Source organism: Sorex araneus, chromosome 1 (assembly GCF_027595985.1).
Source record: "Sorex araneus isolate mSorAra2 chromosome 1, mSorAra2.pri, whole genome shotgun sequence".
Classification (NCBI taxonomy): domain Eukaryota; kingdom Metazoa; phylum Chordata; class Mammalia; order Eulipotyphla; family Soricidae; genus Sorex; species Sorex araneus.
In genome coordinates, this window is record NC_073302.1 from 35,222,009 (window position 1) to 35,242,123 (window position 20,115).

The 20,115-nt window shown below is 61.2% G+C and overlaps 1 protein-coding gene across 1 annotated transcript in view; it reads right to left on the minus strand.

The window, feature by feature from the left end:
* Nucleotides 1-306: 306 nt before the first annotated feature.
* Nucleotides 307-20,115, minus strand: part of SHB (SH2 domain containing adaptor protein B) — a 107,136-nt gene continuing 87,327 nt past the window's right edge. Inside the window, exons 4-6 of the mRNA XM_012934906.2 lie at nucleotides 17,705-17,873; nucleotides 14,531-14,650; nucleotides 307-1,110 (exon numbers count right to left, since the gene is read on the minus strand). Of these exons, the coding sequence (XP_012790360.2) occupies nucleotides 927-1,110; nucleotides 14,531-14,650; nucleotides 17,705-17,873 (473 nt within the window). The 3' untranslated portion in view covers nucleotides 307-926. The remainder of the gene's footprint in view (nucleotides 1,111-14,530; nucleotides 14,651-17,704; nucleotides 17,874-20,115) is intronic.

Sequence of the window (20,115 nt, forward strand, 5' to 3'; positions counted from 1 at the left end):
TGACCGGAGCTCTCCCCTGGGTGCAGGGTGACAATAAGGCCTTGTGGACCCAGAGCACCCCCGACCACAGAGTCTGATCCTAGGCTCCGAGCGGGGAGTGGGGCCAGGGCCTCTTCTGGACGGCTGGGGGCCGCCTCCGGGAAGGCTTCGTGCAGTGCTTCAGCCACGGGTGTGGACGCTCCTGCACCCTTCTGGGTGCTGCTCTGGGAATGAAACCAGCAGGTGATGTTGCCCCCCGCCCCCGCCCCCACCCCGCCCCCATTCCCGCCGTGGTATAGAAAACAAAGGGAGAAGAATGTGTATATATATAGATATATATATTAAATGACTATTTTATTTACACACCCTATTCATAAATAATTGAATCCTTGTTTGGACGGCACAATGATTCCTTGATGGTCTAATGATTACGCTTGAGTGAGTCAAAGTGGATCCGTGGGCTGGCTCGTGGCAATGGGGTGGGGAGGGCATGTCTCTCGCACCTCACAGGGGCTCCTCAGGCACCCCTTCAAGCTCCCAGCTCCAGGGGGGCGGGGTGGGGGTGGGGCTGGTGGGAAAAACACACATAGGTGTGGATTCCCCAAGGCCGGAGAGCAAGGAGACTCCACCAGGGCATCTGCTGGGCCCAGCCCTGCCCCGCCGGCCGGCGCCCGGCCCCAGGAGCTGCAGCCTTTGTTCAGGTGGCAAGGCATCTCTTTGGATTTGCAAATATTTTAATTCACAGGAACTCAAGGAAGGGGTGGGAGCGGGTGGGTGGTGAGTAGCTGGTCCCTGGGGTCTCCGGTGTCCGATCCAGACCGACTCCAGCTCCTTTGCCCCACGTCCGCCCCTTGGCCCCCCTCCCGGAAGTGGCGACAGCATTCTAGAGACATGCGGTGGCGTGCTGCTACCGTGCGCACGACACGAAGTGGACGGGGCCGGTGGGCTCACAGGGTCCGCACGGCCACCGGGTAGAGGAGGGACAAGTGCTCGGCTCCTTTGATGGGGAGCTTCCTGGTGGTGTAGTAGTGGATGACTTCCGGCACGCTGTCGAACGGGGGGCTGTTCTGACCCAGAACGTATTTCTCTTTGGTTTTGGCCAGTTTCATGTGCATGAAGCCCTGGTTGCTCCTGTGGACAGAACAGAGGTGATGAACGTCCGGTCCCAAGCCACATGGGACATAGCACACCATCCCCCCTCCCACACACACACACACACACACACCCGTGACGCAGGAAGCTGGACAACAGCTGGTGCTCTGAACCCCTGGAGCACTCACAGGCAGCCCTCCGTCCAGGGTTCGCCAACTTCCTGCTAAGGTCTAAAGATTCTGCTGTCTGGGACCAAAGAGAGTCCAGCCCTGAAGTGGCCACGAGGTGCATTTCTTCCAGCCAGGACCAGCAAACAGGCAGCTTTGTGGGGGAAACCCTCCCCTATACCCCCCAAAAATCTAAACAAAAAAAAAACACCCTAAAAACCAACCTTGGGGCTGGAGCAACAGTAAGCACGGAGGGCATTTGCCTTGCATTCAGTCAACCTGGGTTTAATCCCCAGCATCCCATGTGGTCCCCCGAGCACTGCCAGGAGTAATTCCCTGAGTGTAGAACCAGGAGCATTCCCCGAGTAACGCCAGTTGTGGAGCTTTGCTGGACAGACACCAAGTATGTTTGTCCCCCGTGTGGGGAGGGCCGGGGTCACCGGGTCCAGACTGCCCATGAGGAAGCAGAGTGCAGGGTGCCCAAGAGACGTCCCCCCTCTTCCAAATTAATGCGACTGTCCACAGGAAAGGGGCTGTATGTGATCCCCTGCCTCCCTGGCAGCGTTGTAGCGGGGCCGGTCTCCCCCAGCTGTCCCAAGCAGCTCTCCTCTGCCTCCCCTATGGCCCGGCCTGAGGGTCTCCCTGCAGGACCCGCTCCCGGCTCGCTCACGGGCAGACGCGCCTTCCACCCTCAGCACACTTGCTGTCAGCACAGCCTCCCGCAGCCTTCCGATTCCCTGGGGGCCTCCGTGGTCACCATCCCTGGATGACGGGGCAGAGCCCTGTCCCCCAGCAACCCTCGCAGACGGCCTGCAGCACCTGCTTGAGGCATGGGGCTCAGCCCGCCCAGCTGGGCCCAGCAGACCCCCTGCCCCCGGCCCACCCCCTCTCCTGCCCAGTGCTGTGGAGACGCCGGACCTTATCCTCCCATGCTCGGGGGAGATGCCCTGGCCTGGCCCCCTCCATCCCCTCCACCTCGTGTTTCCGTCTGCAGGCCGCCTGCAGCCCCCTGGAACCCTGGGGCCTCCCTAAAGCTGGGCCTCATGGGCCGGTCCAGCCCCCCCCAGCCAGGCCAGGCCTCCCCACCCCCACTTTGCTGGTCTGGACTCCAGGACCACCTCGCACTGGGCAGAGCCCCCTCGGTCTAATGAAGTGCAGGCGTGGAGCAATACATCTGCGCCTAAGAATGTATTTAGAGATGTCACCCTCGGCTTAAAGGAAATCGTTTGGAGAGCAATTAGGCTCCGAGAGAGAATAATTCCGGTAAAGAAGTGAAATTTAAATCAAGCTTTTTTTTTTTTTAAGGGCTGACAATGTTCTAATTACAGAGCCCGTGGCAAGCTCTGCTCCTCCGTGAGGGGTCATTCGGCAGGAGAGGCGCCGGCCCTGGCAGTGGAACAGGGGGCACGCGGGCAGGGCTGTGTGTGTGTGTGGGGGGGGCGGTCACAGCTGTGCTGAGAGGGCCAAGGGGAAAAGGAGGACGGGCACATGACGATACAACCCCGCGTCCTCCCCAACACGCGTGGAGAACCTGGGGGCTGCCCTGCCCACGAGACAAACGGGGCTGTGAGCTGGGGTGTCAGCAGCCTCAGGATGCTCCCGGGGAGGGGGGGTCGTGCCACGAGCCCAGCTGGGGCCCAACACCCTGGCGGGAAGGGGCAGCGGTGGCGGGGGAGGGTGGGGGATGAGGTGGGGACACATGTGTTTCTGATCTCAGTTTCCAGCAGATTTCGAGGAGTTTCTCTTTGGGGTCTGGAAGCTCTCAGGAGGAAGCAGTGAGCCCCGTGGGCATCCTGTCCCCAAGGGCCACCGGGTGTGGCGCCAGCGGGGGGGGGGGGGGGAGGAGGGGGCAGCCCCTGGCGCCTCCCAGAAGTCCCGCCTGACACCGGCTTTCCGAGTGTTCCCCCCGGAGGCTCGGAGGGTTCCGACCCATCTGGGCCAGATGGATGGAGTATGGGCAGTGCGAGAGGCCCGTGCTCCGGCCCTCACACGGGAGGCCCTGCAGGCTCTACCTGTCGTGCTGTGCCTCCTTCTTGAGGGCTCCCTTAGGAAGCGGCCTGGGGGCTTGGGTGCCGCCCTTTCCCTGCTGCCCTCGGGAGTCACATTCTGCCGTGAGCCGCGCTGGGCAGTGGGTTCCGGCGGGGTGGCTAGCCCCAGACCCCAGTCCCTAGCCAGCCTGGGGCTTCTTTCTTCCCTCCCACGTGACCCCAGGCCAGGAGAGGCCTGACTTGGCCCTGCCCCCTCCTCCGGACAGCGCTGCAGGCGGGAAGCACTAGAACCCCAGCAAGGGACTGTGACCCGAGTGAGCCTCGTCTCCCTGGCCAGACCCATGGTGTCAGGAGGGCGGTCAGGAATGGCGGCTCCAGCCACGGGGGCCTGGAAGGGACAGGCTCGGCGTCACCTGCTGACCCTTCCTTCCCCCCTGCCCCTGCCACCCAGACTCACTGTACTCTCGGACCCTGGTCAGCCCCAGGATCCCAAGGAGCCAGATACCTGGGAAAGACTCTGCTCTCCGGCCAGGGGGATATGGGAGGAGAGTGAGCTCCGAGAAAGCCAAGCGAGACTCTGGGCGAAGACACGGCAAGATGCGCCACAAGCTGCCACGGAACCCGGGGGCCTGGCCCACACCCTCATCACTCACCGCGTCCATGCGGAGAGAGGGAGGGGAGGGGGCTGTGAGCCGAGAGTGCCTGCCTGCCTGCCTGCCTTGCTCGCTCCTGCATCTCCTTTGATCGGGGGTCTTGTGAGACAAATCACAGTGAGGCGTGTCTCTGGCGGGTGACCTGTGTTCACGCGTTCTGTACGACTGCTGGGGGCTGCGGTGCACACACGTCCCCTCATTATCATCACAAAAAGCACCCCCTCGTCACCAAACGTGCCCAGTGCGGGCGTGCGTGCACGCGCTCGGGGTCTAATGACAGGCCCTCCCCGGCTCGTAATCACGGGCTTTAATAAAACATCACTCAGCCCGCAGCTGTGGGGCCGGGCAGGGTGCGGGGAGGCCTCACCTCTCTCTTCCAGACCTAATTGCTTGATGCATATTTCATGAAGATTCCCGGGTAATAGTTATGTTAAATCGCTTCTTTTCATGATAAAATGACTTAAAAAAATACTTGCATATAATATTTATGCGGGAGGAGGCAAGGAAATTGCCCTTTGGGAGGAGAGCTGGGCTGGTGGGAGCCAGGGTGCCCCCCCCACCTCACATAGTGCACTCGGTGAGGGGGGCTGGGGGGCACCTCCGCTCCATCTCCGAGGAAAGGCAGGAGGGGGCGCCGTCCTCCTCCAGGCCCTCCCAGAAGGCCGGGCCCGTGGCTCCCGGAGCCACGGCATGTAAGTGTCCCTTGATACCTTGCAGCCCCTTCTACCCCCCGTAGCCCACTGAGGCCACATATGCCTGGGCTGATGGACAGGGAGAGGAGGACACGGAGGGGAGGAACCTGCGCTGGCATCTGTCTGACTCCCAAGCACGTGGGTTCTCGTGGCAACCTGACGCTGGTGGCCCGAAGTGCCCACAGAGGTGCCACCTTCCTGCACGCTGTCTGTAGCCCAGCGCACTGGGGTGGGGGTGAGGGGACCCGGTCTGTCCAGAAAGGTGCTCCCCTGAGCCCCGAGAACTTCTGACCAGGAACCGCCTCTCCTTTTTTTTTTTTCCTTTTGGGTCACACCAGCGATACTCAGGGATTACTCCTGGCTCTGCTGCACTTAGGAATTACTCCTGGCGGTGCTCAAGGGAGCAAATGGGATGCCAGGGATCGAACCCAGGTGGGCTGTGTGCAAGGCAAACGCCCTACCCACTGTGCTCTTGCTCCAGCCCCACGGACCCATCTCTTCAATAGTGACTTTTCTCAGACAAGTCGGTTGGGCTGTGAATCTTAAGGATGCTCCTTTATAGGCAATTTCTTTCTTTGATCTTGCTGCTTTCAGGATTTTGTCTCAATTTAAGGTTTTGGTCATTTTGATCAGGATATGTCTTGAGCAGAGGGGAGAAGGCAGGTGGAATAGAAAAGGGATCACTAAGAAAATGATGGCTGGAGGAATCAGTTGGGATGAGAGATTAGTGCCGAAAGTAGATAATGGACCAAACATGATGACCTCTCAGTGTCTGTGTTGCAAGCCATAATGCCCAACAGTAGAGAGAGAGTATGGGGAATACTGTCTGCCATGGAGGCAGGGGGAGGGTGGGAAAGGGGGGGTATACTGGGGATATTGGTGGTGGGGAATGTGCACTGGTGGAGGGATGGGTGTTTGATCATTGTGAGATTGTAACCCAGACATGAAAGCTTGTAACTATCTCACGGTGATTCAATAAAATAATAAAAAAAGTGACCTTTCTCAGCCTCATGGCTCACTCCTCTCTCGGCCCTCTGCAGGTGCCCGGCACACAGGGACTCTGTCTGTCCTTCAGCCTGTCTCTCCAGTCAGCCAGCAACTGGGCCTGCTCGGAGCCAGGGAACCGGCCACGCCTGGCTGTGCTCGGGGACCATATCATGGGGGCGTTGGGCACGGGATGGGGCTCAAGGGGACATGTGTAGTGCACTCTCTGCCCGGCCTCCAACTCTGAGTTTAAGTCCCGCACCTCCCTCATTCATTGCTTCGGATTATTCTCCTTGGAGAGGGCACCAGAGATCCCCCTGCCCATTGCCCCGAGGTCACGAGGGGCGAGCATAACGCCCACAGGGGTAGGGGCCTGAGTCAGCCTGTCCGGCTCCTCAGTGGAGGGGCCACAAAGCAGAACCAGCCAAAGAAAGTTCCAGAATGGAGCTTGGGTGACAGCGCCCGCCAGGGAGAGGGTCACGCTGACTTTCTCAGTAAAGGGCGTCTGGAAACCCGACAGTGAGACCAGGGGCCCCTCCTGGGTGAGGAGGGCGCAGACTCGAGATCTGAGAGAGAGAGAGAGAGAGAGAGAGAGAGAGAGAGAGAGAGAGAGAGAGAGAGAGAGAGAGAGAGAGAGAGAGAGAGAGAGAGAGGACCCACCTCAGGTGCCTCTCGACACTCAGGGACAGGCACGGCCGTAAGCCTAGGTCCCGGAGTGCCCCCAGATCTGGGTCCGAGCCCCCACCCTAACACTTCTCAGCTGGGCTTCTCTCTGCGCCTCAGTTTCCCTCTGGTTCACCCCGCCAGGAGGATGGCTCTGAGGTCTGAGCTGGCCAGCAGCTGCAGCGGCTTACAGGGCGGGGTGGCCCTTACTGCCTGCCCTGGACCCCAGGAACCCGAGCCTGATGCTGCCCATCCTGCGGGGCGTGCGGGCTGGTGCTCCCTGGCTGGCCAGACGCAGCCGGCTGCAGCGCCGTCCCCCAGCACCCCTGCAGGCTCGGGATCTGGCCCCACTCTGCAGCAGGGGGCCCCAAGCAGGATGTTGGCTTTCCTGAGATCCATTTCCCCAAATAGCAAAAGAGGGAGGGGCGTCCAGAAACAGACGGAGCACGGGGCAGGAGCCATGCAGGGTGGGCTCTCGGCTCAGCCACACTGGCCCAGGACCGAGGAGATGGCACAGAGCTTAGGGACATGCCCCGAGCCTGCAGCCAGCCCTGAGCCCAGCGCCACTCACCCTAGTCCTCCTGGCCTCTGGCACGGTACGGCCCTTGCCTTGGAACAGCCAGCCTGGTTGGCACAGCTTGGAGTGAACTCCTGACCCTTTGGTACTACCTGGGAGGTTCTTCTCCTCCCCACAGGCAGACTGGCCATGGGTCACCGATGGCCCTACTCAATGCCTGCGATGTTCTGGATTATAACATTCCCCGGGCAGAAAGATGAGGCTTTAGAGATCCATCTTCAGAGGTAAGGCTGGGCACAGGTGTCCTGCGGTAGCTCAAGTTCCACTGCCGGTCACGGCCACTCCCTCTGCCCCCAGCACCCCCAAAGCCATAGAGCAGAAGGCAGAAGACCTTCGTAGAAGCAGGCCGCCCGGCCCATCCACCCCCATCCTGGTCCTCCCCACTGCTCAACCCCCACCTGCGGCCTCTCTCTGTGCCCACGATGGCCAGAGTCCCTGTGTCCCAGCTACATCTGTCCAGCCCTGGGACTCTATCTGTGTATCTCTAGTCTTGGTGGCCTCCCCAGACCCCAAAGTTTGCATCTCATTAACATGTGAGTGTCCTGGGCCACAAACAGCACGACCTTGCAGCATGCCTGGTGATGCTCAGGACTTACTCTTGGCTCTGCACTAAGGAATTACTCCTAGCGATGCTCAGGGGACTGAACCCGGGTTGCTCGCATGCAAGGCAAACTTCCTATCCACTGTACTATTGCTCCAGCTACCCAACTTTTTTTTTTTTGGAGGGGGGAGACAGAGGGGTTTGGGTCACACCTGGCTGCACTCTGGGGCACTCTTGGAGTTGCTTGCATGACCGTGGGGTGCTAGGGATCCAACTTGGGGCCTGGCATGCAGAGTGTGCACAATGCCCTTTAAGCCATGCCCCTGGCCCCAATATCAACTTCCTGACCAGCACCAAAAGGGCTGTGTGTGTGTGTGTGTGTGTGTGTGTGTGTGTGTGTGTGTGGCGGGGGTGGGGGAGCAGTGCTCAATGGGATGGCGTGAAGCTTTACATGCAGGGAGCCTGGTTCTATCCCTGGCACCACAGGGTTCCTGGAGCACTGCTGGAGAGTAGCCCCTAAGCATCACCAGGTGTGGTTCTCCCCCAACGAGAACCAAAAGGGAATGGGTGGAGATCGTGAAGCAGAAGGTCGGGCTGGAGAGAGACCACAAGGCTCAGGGCATTTGCCTTGCATGCAGCTGGGCCGGGTTCCAATCCCAGCACCACAAAGGGTCTTGCGAGTCCCACCAGGAGTGATCCCCGAGTGCAGAGCCAGGGGTGAGCCCTGAGCTGGGTCCGGCCCAAGACCAAGCAAAAAGTCAAAGTCTGCTGGCTGTGGGAGGGAAGCGACACGGAGAAGCGGAGAAGCTGCTGCAGTGCAGGAATCTGAACTCTGCGGGGGGGAGGGGGGTTTGCGGGGGAGGGGGGGCTTATTCTCGGCTTCTTGACAATCTCTTTCCACAGGACTGAGCATTCCCTCAAAATTAAATCTCTGGTTCTCTGCTCCCTAATGAAATTGATTTCTGCTTTGATATACAACAAAGCCTCATTTTATGATTTGGCTAGAGCTTGACCACATTACTCTGTGTGTGTGTGTGTGTGTGTGTGTGTGTGTGTGTGTGTATGCGTGCGAGCATTTTCCAAGTAATTGGAGTTTTCTTGAGTTACTTTGTATCGGAACAGATTGCTTTCTATTTTTTTTTTTTTTTTGGCCACACCTGGTGGTGGCAGGGCTTACTCCTGGCTCTGTGCTCAGGGATCACTCCTGGCAAGGCTCAGAGGACCATATGTATTTGGTACTGGGGATTGAACCTGGGCTAGCTGTGTGCAAGGCAAGCCCCCTACCCACTGTGCTCTCTCTCCAGCCCACCAACTGCTTTTTTTTTTTAAGAGCACTGTTCCCACGCGAGTCAAAGGGGCAGCCCTCCTATCTTTCTAGGACAATTTTATTTTTGGGTGAAGACGGAGCACTGAGAGGCAGGGGAGAAGCGTTGTCCTAGCCTGAAATTTTGAACTCGAAATGGAGTGAAGCCGGTGGGGACCGGACGCGGCAGCGAGGGAAAGCTGCTGTCAGGCCTTGGCTGATTGTGCTGGTTTCACCTTCCTGTGTCAGAACTCACACATGGTCCCAACTTTTACTTGCGGCTCTTGGCGTACTCCAACTGACTAGTTTAAATCCACTTTCTGCCTCTGGGTGAGCTTGTCGCCGGCACCGTGTGAACGCACGTCTCCCTGCTGGGTGCAGTTTGGGTGGGAAACACATCTTTAAGGTCAAGGAAACGAAGGACACAAGACCTGGGCGCGCGGGGGGGGGGGAGGGGGGGGCACCGCAAAGGGCCCCGGCCTGGGCTGGGAGAGCTTGGGGGAGCCTTGGACCTCTCAGAGCCCTGTATCCTGAGGGCAAAGAGTGGAGGTTGGCCCAGGGCAATTGTTTCAACCTTTTTTGGGGGGAGTCTGTTTTGGGGCTACACACAGTGATGTTCAGGGGTTACTTCTGGTGGTGCTTAGGAGCCATCTGGGGTGCCAGGGACCGAACCCGGGATGTGAGGCAAGTGCCTGTATTACTGCTACCTGCCCTGCAACCTTTTTCAATACCTGCAACAGGGTGGCTGAACCCCATGATGGAGAGCCGGGAGACAGCTCAAAGGACTGAGCACATGCTTTGCACACAGGTGCGAACTCTGCCCCGGGGTCCCCGGGGCCTGCCTGTAAGGAGCAAGTGAGTCCCTAACGCGGACCTGTCCCCAACCTCATCTCCCCCTTCCGAGGACGTGGAAAGACAGAGGCCCTCACTGCGCCCGCTGCAGAAATCCAGAGCGCACCATGAGCGGGAGGCGAGAATGTGAATTGCAACAGGCAATCCGGTCACCCCGGGTGAGAGCACCCTGGCTATCGGGGACACCGAGAAGAACCACCGGGGACAGCCTGAGTGGGAGGAGAGCCGGGTGGTCTCACGCCACAGCCCAGTTTTTTTTTTTTTTTTGCTTTTTGGGTCACACCTGGCGATGCACAGGGGTCACTCCTGGCTCTGCACTCAGGAATCACCCCTGGTGGTGTTCAGGGGACCATATGGGATGCTGGGAATCGAACCCGGGTCGGCCGCGTGCAAGGCAAACGCCCTACCCGCTGTGCTATCGCTCCAGCCCCAAACAACCCAGAGTTGAGTGTCCTACTTTGCAAAGTAGGTAAAAGCCACCCACGAGAAGACCTAATTATCAGAGAGACAGCGGCACACCTAGAGCTCACCAGCTGACCGAGAGGACAGCAGTCAGACACCTCTGGCCGCCTCCCCGCCCGGGGAAAGCTGGTCGCCGGCCTGGGCTTGGTGCCTCCCCAGACACGTGCTGTGCTTACAACTTTCTGGAAGCAGGGGTTGCCGGGAGCTGCGGTCAGCCAGGTGCAGGCCTTGACCTCGCACAGGAACTGGGTGGGAACAGCACCTGACTCTGGGGATCTTACAACAGGTAGGAAGGAGGCTGTCCCCAACCACGGAAAACGCCTCCAGCCAAGGCTGATCCTGTTTCCCCTGGGCCCCTGGAGTTATTTACCTAGCTCTAAGGCAGGGTAAGACCACAAATGCTTTCCTAGGGGGAATCTAAGTCTCTGCAAACAACCTCCACTGCGTTTGTACAGCGCTTTCACTTGTCCTGGTGGCTGAGGTGACGCAGGCGAGCTCCAGGCCTGTCCCCCAGCCCCCGGAGCAATCTCCACCTGGCTGATCCTCCCCACAAGGCCGGACGTGGGGCCTGCCTGGCTCTGGCCTGTCCCTCTGCCACCCCAAGTCCCACATGGCCTCGGCAGCAGGGGTGTTCCATCTGCCTTACTCGAGAAGAGTGACAGGAAGAACGCTGTTTGGGATCTGGGGAGATCACCCGGCACTTTGGGGGTGAGGGGTGCTGTGCCGGGGACACAGGCTGGTGTGTGGTACCAGAAGCCAGCAGGAGGCGGAAGCAGGTGGCTCAGATGCTGGGGGACAGCTTGAGGGGGCTGAGAGTGGAGAGGGACCCCAAAGGATCCAACCCTCCACCCCCGCCTCGCGGGGGTGACCCGGATGACCCCGGTACACACACCACCCTGGATAATTTAGCTCAGGCCCGCACCCCTGCGTGTGTGGGAGGCGGTGGTTCTTATCCGTTTCTTGGGCTGCACCCCGGGGCTCGGGAGAGCAGAGGTTGAACCTAGGTCAGCTGCGTGCAAGGCAAGCCCCCTGCCCTGTGTACCATGTGCTCCGGAGGGCCCGTGCCAGGGGCGTCTGAGGCCACCGAGCCACCTTCAGGCCCTCCTTGTGGTCGTCACAGAGCGGGACAGACACAGGCATGGCCCCAGGCCTGGCATAGGGTTGTCTTCCCGGTTTCCTGCCTTTGGGTTTGGGGTACGGTGAACGAAGGCAGTGAGGTTGAGGGGTCCAGTTTTCCTGGGGCTTTTGTTTTGCTGTGGTCCTGGGACCACATCTGGCAGTGCTCAGGGGACAGTGCTCAGGGCTCAGGGCTCCAGCCCAGGCTGACCCACTGTTTCTATTTTTACTTTATCTTCTTTGTTTTGGCCGCACCCTGCAATGCTCGGGACAGGCTCCTGCTGGCTCATGGCTCAGGATCACTCTTGAGGGTGCTTGGGGGACTGGGAGGTGCTGGGGTCAGTTCTGGGACCCTCAGAGCGTGTGCTCAGCCCTCTGAAGTCTCTCTCCAGGCCACCTTTCAACCTGAGGGGACAGGGGGTCGCCCTCCCTGCGTCAGCCCCAGAGGACGTAGTCTGTCCAAGTAACGATGATGACAGAGTCACAACCCACTGCACTCCCCCACCGCGGGACCCTCATCTGGGAGGCGGGCAGCCTTCACCCCCTCGCTGGGCCTCAGGTTCTCCACCTGGAGCAGGGCACTGGGCCAGCTGACCTGAATGAGCCCTTCCTGCCCCAGCTGGGGGCAAAAATGCTCGCCTGTGAGGTACCGGAGGAGACCCAGTCACGGCCAAGTTCCTGGCTCGCATCTGGAGCCGTCGGTGGGTGCCGGAGGGGTGGAGAGGAGGACAGGACAAAGGAAAAGGCCCTGGCAGGATTGCCCTCTGCAGCTCTGGCAAAGGAGCGAGCAGATCAGAGAGGGTGAGTGGCTTCTCCAGGGCCACACAGCCAGCCAGAGCGTGGAGTTGGGGATCTGACTCTTGCTCAGACCGATTTCGAGTCTCACTTGTAGGCAGCCAGTTAGAGGCGGCTCTCAATCCGTGCCGGGAACACCTCACCAGGAGGCGGTGCAGTGGGCCAGGGCCGACGCCAGGTAAACCAGGAGGCAGTGAACCACGCCGGGCCCACAACCCGTGGCTCTGTGACGGGGGTCAGTGAGCTGCCCCTCGCCTGACGCGAGGTCACTTAGCTGCACGCTGGGCACGTGCCAATACTCACTCCACAAAGACCCGTGTCTCATCACTGACAAAACTCAGGTACAAACGGGGAAACCGAGTTTCAGAGAGCCCAGAGACCGTCCACCTGACCACCCTGCTCTGATACAGCAGAGTGGGCACCCGGGTCCTGGAAGTGACCTGTCCCGGGGTGCATGCACGTGCACCTGTGCGTGTGTATAGGCGTGGGGGTATATGAGAATCTTTTCTCTCGGACCAGAGCAATAGCACAGTGGGTAGGGCGCTTGCCTTGCACGTGGCCAAATTGGGTTCAATTTCAGCACATTATATAGTCCCCCGAGCACCGCCAGGAGTCATTCCTGAGTGCAGAGCCAGGAGTGACTCCTGAGCATCACTGGGTGTGACCCAAAAAGGAAAACAACAACAACAACAACAACAACAACAACCTTCCCTACCCCTGGGCAATTCCTGCCCAGGGCAATGGGACTGTAGATGCTGCCCTTCCCACATGCCAGTTTCCATGCCAGCGTGGCTACCCGCCCCCTCCCCTCCAGCCCTCTCAGCAGCGCTGGCACCACCGGGCAGCACACAGCGCTTCCCTGCAAGCCTGCAGTGAAGGGAGGAGGGCTGGGGGCCCCAGGACCGTTCAGGTGGGTGGGGGCTGGGGGGCTTGCCCACGGGAGCAGGCTGCCATGATGAAGCTCCGGAGCCGAACCGGCCAGGGGCGACTCACGAGATGGTGGGGGTCCCTGAGGCCAGGAGAAGGGCAGGCAGCTAGTCTGCGCCCCGCTCTCCCACCCCGCAAACCGTCATTATTTCTTGCTTCTGGCTGTCAGCGGCCGCAAACTAAGATTAATCACTTGCCCGCCTGCCCAGACCCAGGCCAGCCTCCTGTTTGAAAACTCTCTCCTTCTCCACTCTATAAATCAATGGGGGACGAGGAGCAAGAAAAACAACCTTAACTCAGTGCTCGTGCGCCCACCGCAGCCCGTCAGCTTGTTCCGCCCCGCCCTGCACCCAGCACCTCCCAGGAAGGCAAGAGGAAGGGGAGACTGCGGATGGGTGCATGGGTGGGGAGGTCCAGCACTGGGTGTCCAGTGCAGGAACCAGGAGGCGCCGTGCAGCTCTCAGAGCAGGAGGCAGCACCCCTCCCTGCCCTGGGAGAGATGGGAACCTTGGGGGGGGGGGAGAGAGAGAGAGAGAGAGAGAGAGAGAGAGAGAGGGGTTCCAACCATCAGCTCTCAGCCTGGAAGCAAACCAAATGGTCAAACTCCAAACTCCAGCCCCACCTCGTTCCCTCTGCACCCACCCCGTCTGGACCCCGCCCAGGACTGCCCCCCTTGGCAAGTCCTAAAACCTTCCAAACAGAGGAGCTCAGAAGGCCGTGGGACTCCGCTAGCAGCACCTGGCAGGTGAGACGGAGCCTCTGCCACCAGGGCGGTGTGACTACTGCCCCGCCCCCAAGAGTGGGGGAAGAGAGAGAGGCAGAGCCTGGGGGGCACCAAGAACCAGCCAGCCCTCGGGGAGGCCTGTCCCGGAGAGGTGCCACTCGGCTGGCCTTGGAGGGTGGCACTGCAGGTGCCCGGAGGCCACCCCCCCCAATGGACTTGGGACGGCCCAGTGTGTGGGGGTTTGGGGTCCCCCCGCTGGACTCCGCACAGCTGAGCCTGACTCCTGCCTGTTCGGTGGCAAACTTCCCGGCTTTGAGCCCTCCTTCCCATGCCTAGTCGGACACACACACACACACACACACACGCGTGAGCTCGCGCACACCCCCCCCCCCACACACACACTCAAGGCCGGAACCTGCAGCATCCCTTGGGACCCCAAAGAGCCTCTTCACGGGACTTTCCAATCTCGGCCCTTCCTGCCTCCCTCCTGGCTAGGAAACGTCTATGGAGCCTGAGATTCTCTCGCCAACCCTGTGCTTTCCTGGGGCCTGAGTGCATGTGGCCCCAGGCGGGAGGCAGGTGCCAGGGCCACGCCCAGAGGGGCTGGGGGTGGGGTATCTTGCATGCAAAGCAGGTGCTCCAGCGCTTGGCACCCCAGCCCCAGCCCCAGGATTCCTGTCCCCTCCCGTTTTCAGGGACCAAACCCAGGCCTCCTGCACGCCAGGCACATGGTCTCTCGGACAGCCCCCTCCCAGCCCCACCAGGAGGGCGCTTGGTGGCTTTTCCAAGAAAGACGGCAGCCTGAGAAAACCTGGAAAGCTCTGCATCCTGCACCCCACCGGGGCGGAGGACCCCTGGGGCGACCTGAAACCACAACCCATGGTGCTCCCCGCCTCCCCCGCCCTGGGAGCCTCTGTCCCCTCGCCCAGCACCAGGGACATGCTCAGGCCAGGCTCAGACGGCACTGGGGGCAGGCGGCCTCCAGCTGCGGGAGAGAGGCGGGCCCCGCACTCACTTCAGGGAGAGGGAGTAGTCGTGCCTGCTGGTCTGACTGTCCCGCACCAGGTAGCTGCACTCCTTGCACAGCCGCAGCAGGTTCTCGGCATCCCCTCGGCTGATGGAGCCGTGATACCATCTGGGGAGAGAGGGCAGAGCGTCAGGGCCCGAAGCCAGCCCGCACCCTGACGTCAGGAGGTCCCGGGAACGGGCGGAGACCCCACCGGACGCCTGCACGGACACAAGCTGTGCGACAGAGGGAACAAGCGGGCAGGTAGCACAGGGCTGGGCTGCGTGACACCCGGGGGAGGGGAGCGGGGGCGGAGAGCGCAGGGCCTGCTACAGAGAGGGGTCTGGGCTGGCCTGGGCTGGCTGGGGTAGGAGATGGGGGGTGGGGGTGGGGCAAGATGTGGGTCAGGATTCACTCTCCTTCTGAGGCCACTCCCTGGGACATCAGCACATGTGCCAAACTCCCTCGTGCAGGGGGACCCCAGCGCTGTGACCGGTGGGGTCACAGCATGCGGCCCAAAGGGATGCATCCTCTACCCTGTGGGCATTTCTCCCTGTATCACAGGTGGGGCAGGGATGGAGGGAGGGGGCGAGATGTGGGGTCTGGAAGAGAAGCAGAGGGGCCGGATGGCAGGGCTGAAGCACGGCCGGGCGGCAGGGGGTGGAAACAGTTCTCGCTCCACCCATCTCTCTCAGCTCCAGGAGAGTGAGAGGGGAGCACCCCAGAGGGAGGGGGGGCTGCCACAGTCCCACACACAATCCCACCGGGAGCAGGTGGGCTCAAGTGACCGCTGAGGAAGGCTGCCGGGGTGCACCTGAGTGCGAGAGGCCCGCCTGGAGCCTGCTGGAGAAAGCGGAGCCAGAGGGCTGCCCCACCCGTGTAGCCCACCCTTGGCCAGGAGCAAGCCCTGAGCACCGCTGGGAGTCAGGCAACACCCCAATAAAGCTCAAGGTGGTGGAGGGGGGACAGCAGGGCGTGGAGAGAGTGGGAGGGGAGCGGCACGGCTCTCCAGGGGCTGGGCGTCACTGGACACTCTTAAATGGGCACCTATTATGTGCCAGGGTGGTGCTGGGCACGGGGGATGAAGGGGTGGCCCAGACAAGCACCAGCCCCGACGGCTGAACCTCTCAAGGGGGCGAGAGCCGGAGGACAAGAGGGACCAAGGTGTTTGGTTTACACCGAAGACGTTTGCAGCTAGGACGTGCTCGAGTGCGGGTGGCGAGAGCACAGCAGGTGACGGGGCGTGCTAAGCATCTTTCCCCAGGGTCCCAGGAAGGCTGGGGCCGTGGGTCCCCGAGAGGACGTGTGGCCACGTGCTAACGTGGGGCAGCCCCTAGGGCCTCAGCACCCCCTGAGCTGGGGGCACGAAGGCCCAGGTGTCTCCTCCTCTCTGAAGCAGCACCAGCCCGGGAGGGGGAGTAGGGGAGCCTCCACCCAGCCACCTGGTTCTGCCCAAGAGGGGCTTTACCCCGACGTGCCTCTCGGGTGATGAGTCAGGCCTTGGCGGGCCAGAATAATCCCCGGGGAGTCGGCAGCCAGAGAGAGGGGCGGCAGAGCCAGTCCCAACTGCAAACTTGGCCCAGAGTCTTGCTGGGCGGAGACAGGAAAGGAATGGGGAGCGGGAGGCCCTGGTGCCCCCTCCCCAGCGCCCCCCACCCAGGGCGGGAGGAGGGCGAGAGCTAGGCCAGCTGACCCTCACAGACCATGGCCAGGGCAGGGGGCAGCTCCCAGGTCGCCGGGGGGCGTGTCCTCTGGGATCTTTGAAAAGGCGCCCTTTGATGTGAAGCCAGCCCAGCCTGCCGTGCCACCAGTAGGGGGGGAAGAACTGACCACCCCCACTCCAGCCAGCGGCAGCACGTGTGCCCTGAGTGCGTGCTGGGGACAGCGGGCGCGGGGGCTGCAGCATGAGGTCACTCGGGAAGCGCAGCATCCAGCCCAGCATCCTGCCCCGCCAGCGAGTGTTTCCTGCCGGCGGAGACCCGGATCCCCCGGGCCCTGCTGCAGAGACTGGCCCCAGCAGGGCAGGGGAACTGAGGCTTCTGGCCTTGCAGGGTGCCAGCTGGGCACAGGCAGAGGGGAGGGAGGGGACAGTGGGGGCAGCCTTTCTGCACTTGGTGCCACAAGGGCCTGGCCAAGACCCCATACCTCTCACAGTTCCTGTTTCCTCCTGGGACTGGGGTGTGTGTGTGTGTGTGTGTGTGTGTGTGTGTGTGTGTGTGTGTGTGTGTGTGTGTGTGTGTGTGTGTGTGTGTGTGTGTGTGTGTGTGTGTGTGTGTGTGTGTGTGTGTGTGTGTGTGTGTGTGTGTGTGTGACATCGGCTGGGACTGGGGTGTGTGTGTGTGTGTGTGTGTGTGTGTGTGTGTGTGTGTGTGTGTGTGTGTGTGTGTGTGTGTGTGTGACATCGGTGCTACCGACCCTGCAGGAGATGCTGGGACTGGGGCTGGAGCGATAGCACAGCGGGTACGGCGTTTGCCTTGCATGTGGCTGACCCGGGTTCGATTCCCAGCATCCCATATGGTCCCCTGAGCGCTGCCAGGGGTACTTCCCGAGTGCAGAGCCAGGAGTAACCCCTGTGCATCGCCAGGTGTGACCCAAAAAGCAAAAAAAAAAAAAAAAAAAAGAGAGAGAGATGCTGGGACTGGTGTGTGTGTGACATTGGTGCTACCAACCCAGAGCTGGGTGGGCTTTGGGCTGTCCCAAGGGCTCAGAGCAGCTCGGTGCAGCCTGGGCTTGTGGATGGTCAGGAGCGGGACAGGAGCGGAGCGGGAAGGACAGACTGAGAGGCACGCCAAGAGCGCCCCGCAGAGACCAGTTGCATGCAGAGGGAGGCTGGGGATCCAGGTCAAGGGCAGGGGTGGGCAAGGGCAGCCCCTGTGCTGAGGAGGAAGGAGGAAAGCCGGGGACGAGACTCCCCCTGGAGGTGTGGGACCTCCGGGAAGGGAGCTGGGAAGGACCCCGGCGAGGGCGCGAGCACCAGGCCGACAGGTGCAGGATCGCAGCCACTGCGCGGACGCAGCAGAGGAGAGCGTGGGGCAAAGGCACGCTCAGGGTCAGCCTGCTCAGGTGGTGGGCAGGGCCGCCGACGGCCATGGGAGCCGAAGACTCAGGCCGGGCCAGTGGGTGAGGCCGCCTCGTGCCATGCTGGCGTTGGGCCAGCAGTGCCCCCCCGCCCCCCTGACTTACATTTGCTTCTCCAGCGGGACAGCAGGGTCCACTCTCTCTCCCAGGATCCCGCAGAACTCGGGGCTCCCGTGCTTGATGGGCTTGAAGCCCCCTCCAGGAGCTCGAAGCTGGCGCCGCCGATCCCGGGAAGGCGAGGGGGACTGACGTTTCTCGTTGCCGTTAAACTGGGCTGCGGGGGGAGGAGAGAGAGGGATGGAGAGTGAGAGCGACCCAGGGCCCGGCCCGGCCCACGGGGTGCTGAGGGGTGATGCACAGCATGGGGGCAGCTGAGTGCTCAGCTGGGAACGAACAGCTCGCCGTGGCCATGGCCCGAGGGACCCGGGTGGGGGCCTTCCAGGGGCTGGTGTGTGTGTGTGTGTGTGTGTGTGAGACATCTCCAGGGGCGTCTCCAGGGGCCCTGCTCTCCGAGGAAGCCCCTGCAACCTCCCGCGAGGAGAGCAAGAAACGTGTGTGCACACGTGGGGGCTGAGAGGGCGGGGGCTGAGGAGTTCTGCGCCCTGCACGGTTCTCAGGGGACAAAGCTGCTCCTCACTTGCTGCCCCAGACCTGCTTCCCCTGGGCCAACCCTGCGAAGCTGGGGGCAGGAAGGGCCCCTCCAGCTCCCTCTTTGCTGAGTGCTCCTATAAGGCCCCCCATGGCACGCGCTCCAAAGTGAGGCCTGAGCTGCACACGGCACAGTGGGGTCCCCTCCCATACTCCTTCCTCCCCAGCCCGGGCCTGAGGGCACTGGGCTCCCTTCGGGCGAAGGGCAACACCCTGGCAGAAAATCCTGGGCTGCCAGAAGGGTACCTGGGCACCGGCCGAGGCAGCAGGGCAGCGCAGCCCAGACCTGAGCACCCCACCCCCACCCCTGGCACCCCTGCACAGCCCCAGGGGGAGGGCACAGAGATGGAACTCAGGGTCTAGCAAGGAGGGCGAGGGTGGAGTGCGGGTCACGGCCCCCCCATGCTGCTGACATGGGCAAGGGGGTGGCCGGGAGTCGTCCTGTGGAGGTCGCGGGGGGGGGGGGGGGGAACAGGGGACAGGCAGAGTCCAGTATGAGTTTATTTCCTAGGGGAATAAGGTAGGGGTGTGTGTGTGTGTGTGTGTGTGTGTGTGTGTGTGTGTGTGTGTGTGTGTGTGTGTGTGTGTGTGTGTGTGTGTGTGTGTGTGTGTGTGTGTGTGTGTGTGTGTGTGTGTAGGGGGTGGGCAGAGGGCACAGGCAGAGTCCAGTTTGAGTTTATTTCCTAGGGGAATAAGGGGGGGGTGTGTGTGTGTGTGTAGGGGGGTGGGCAGAGGGCGCTGGGGCCAGACCAGGGACACGAGGTGGGCTGGCAAAGGACTCTGGCTTCATTCTCAGACAAGAGGACAGTGACTCTCAGGCTTTCCCGGGACCGATTTCTGAACACGGTTACTGGGCTGGAGAGGAGGCTGGGGGGCAGGTATCATGGGGGCGCTCAGAGCCTTCTGCTCAGTTTTATCATGAACCTACAGCCGCTCTTTAAAAAAAAAAAAAAAAAGCTAACTGATTACAAAATAGGGGTGTGATGGTGTGCGAAGAGAAAGGACGGCTGTTAAGGCGCTTGCCTCAAAGGTCACCGGCCTGGGTTTGATGCCTGGCACCCCTGAGGGTCCCCTGAGCACAAAGCCAGGGGTGAGCCCTGAGCACTGCTGGGTGTGGCTCCAAAGCCAAGTCTGTCCCACTGTTCATCGATTTGCTCAAGGGGGCACCAGTAACGTCTCCATTGTGAGACTTGTTGTCACTGTTTTTGGCATATCCAATACACCATGGGGAGCTTGCCGGGCTCTGCCGTGCGGACACTGTTCAGAGAAACAGGCTCGGGGGTCGAGTAATTAGCCAAGTCAAAAAAAGAAAAAAACAATAGAGGTGGAAGGTGGGTGAGCATGTGGTAGGGGCCGGGCACAGCAGGCATGGCACCTGGTTGGCACCACACGTGGTGACCAGCTTCTCTTCCCGTTCACGATGGGGGGGTTCACCATGACTCCCACTCTGTGGACCCCACTTGTTCTTTCAGGAGCCTCTTCTAGCGAGAAGCCTCCCCTTACCTACCCTCCCCTCAGGCCCACCTGGGCTGTGCCCCGGGACCTTGGCTGCCCGTTAACCAGTCTGACTCCCCATGAATGAGCTCGCCCCACCCCGGGGCAGAAGCTGTGCCCTCTGACCCCCACCTACCCCCTCCCGCACACCCCCCCCTCCAACAACACGGGTGCCCAGGGGGCGAGCAGAGAGACTTAATGAGCTGCTGTTCTGCGTTCCTGGGAAAAATATCGGTTTTCGCACCAGATAAATTGGATAAAACCTAATAACGTCCTAGTCAACACCGTAATTCCCCACTGAATTAATTCATACATTCGCTTGCAAGCTTAATAATCCAGCCATATATTTTAGCAGGAACAGGTGGTGATGAATG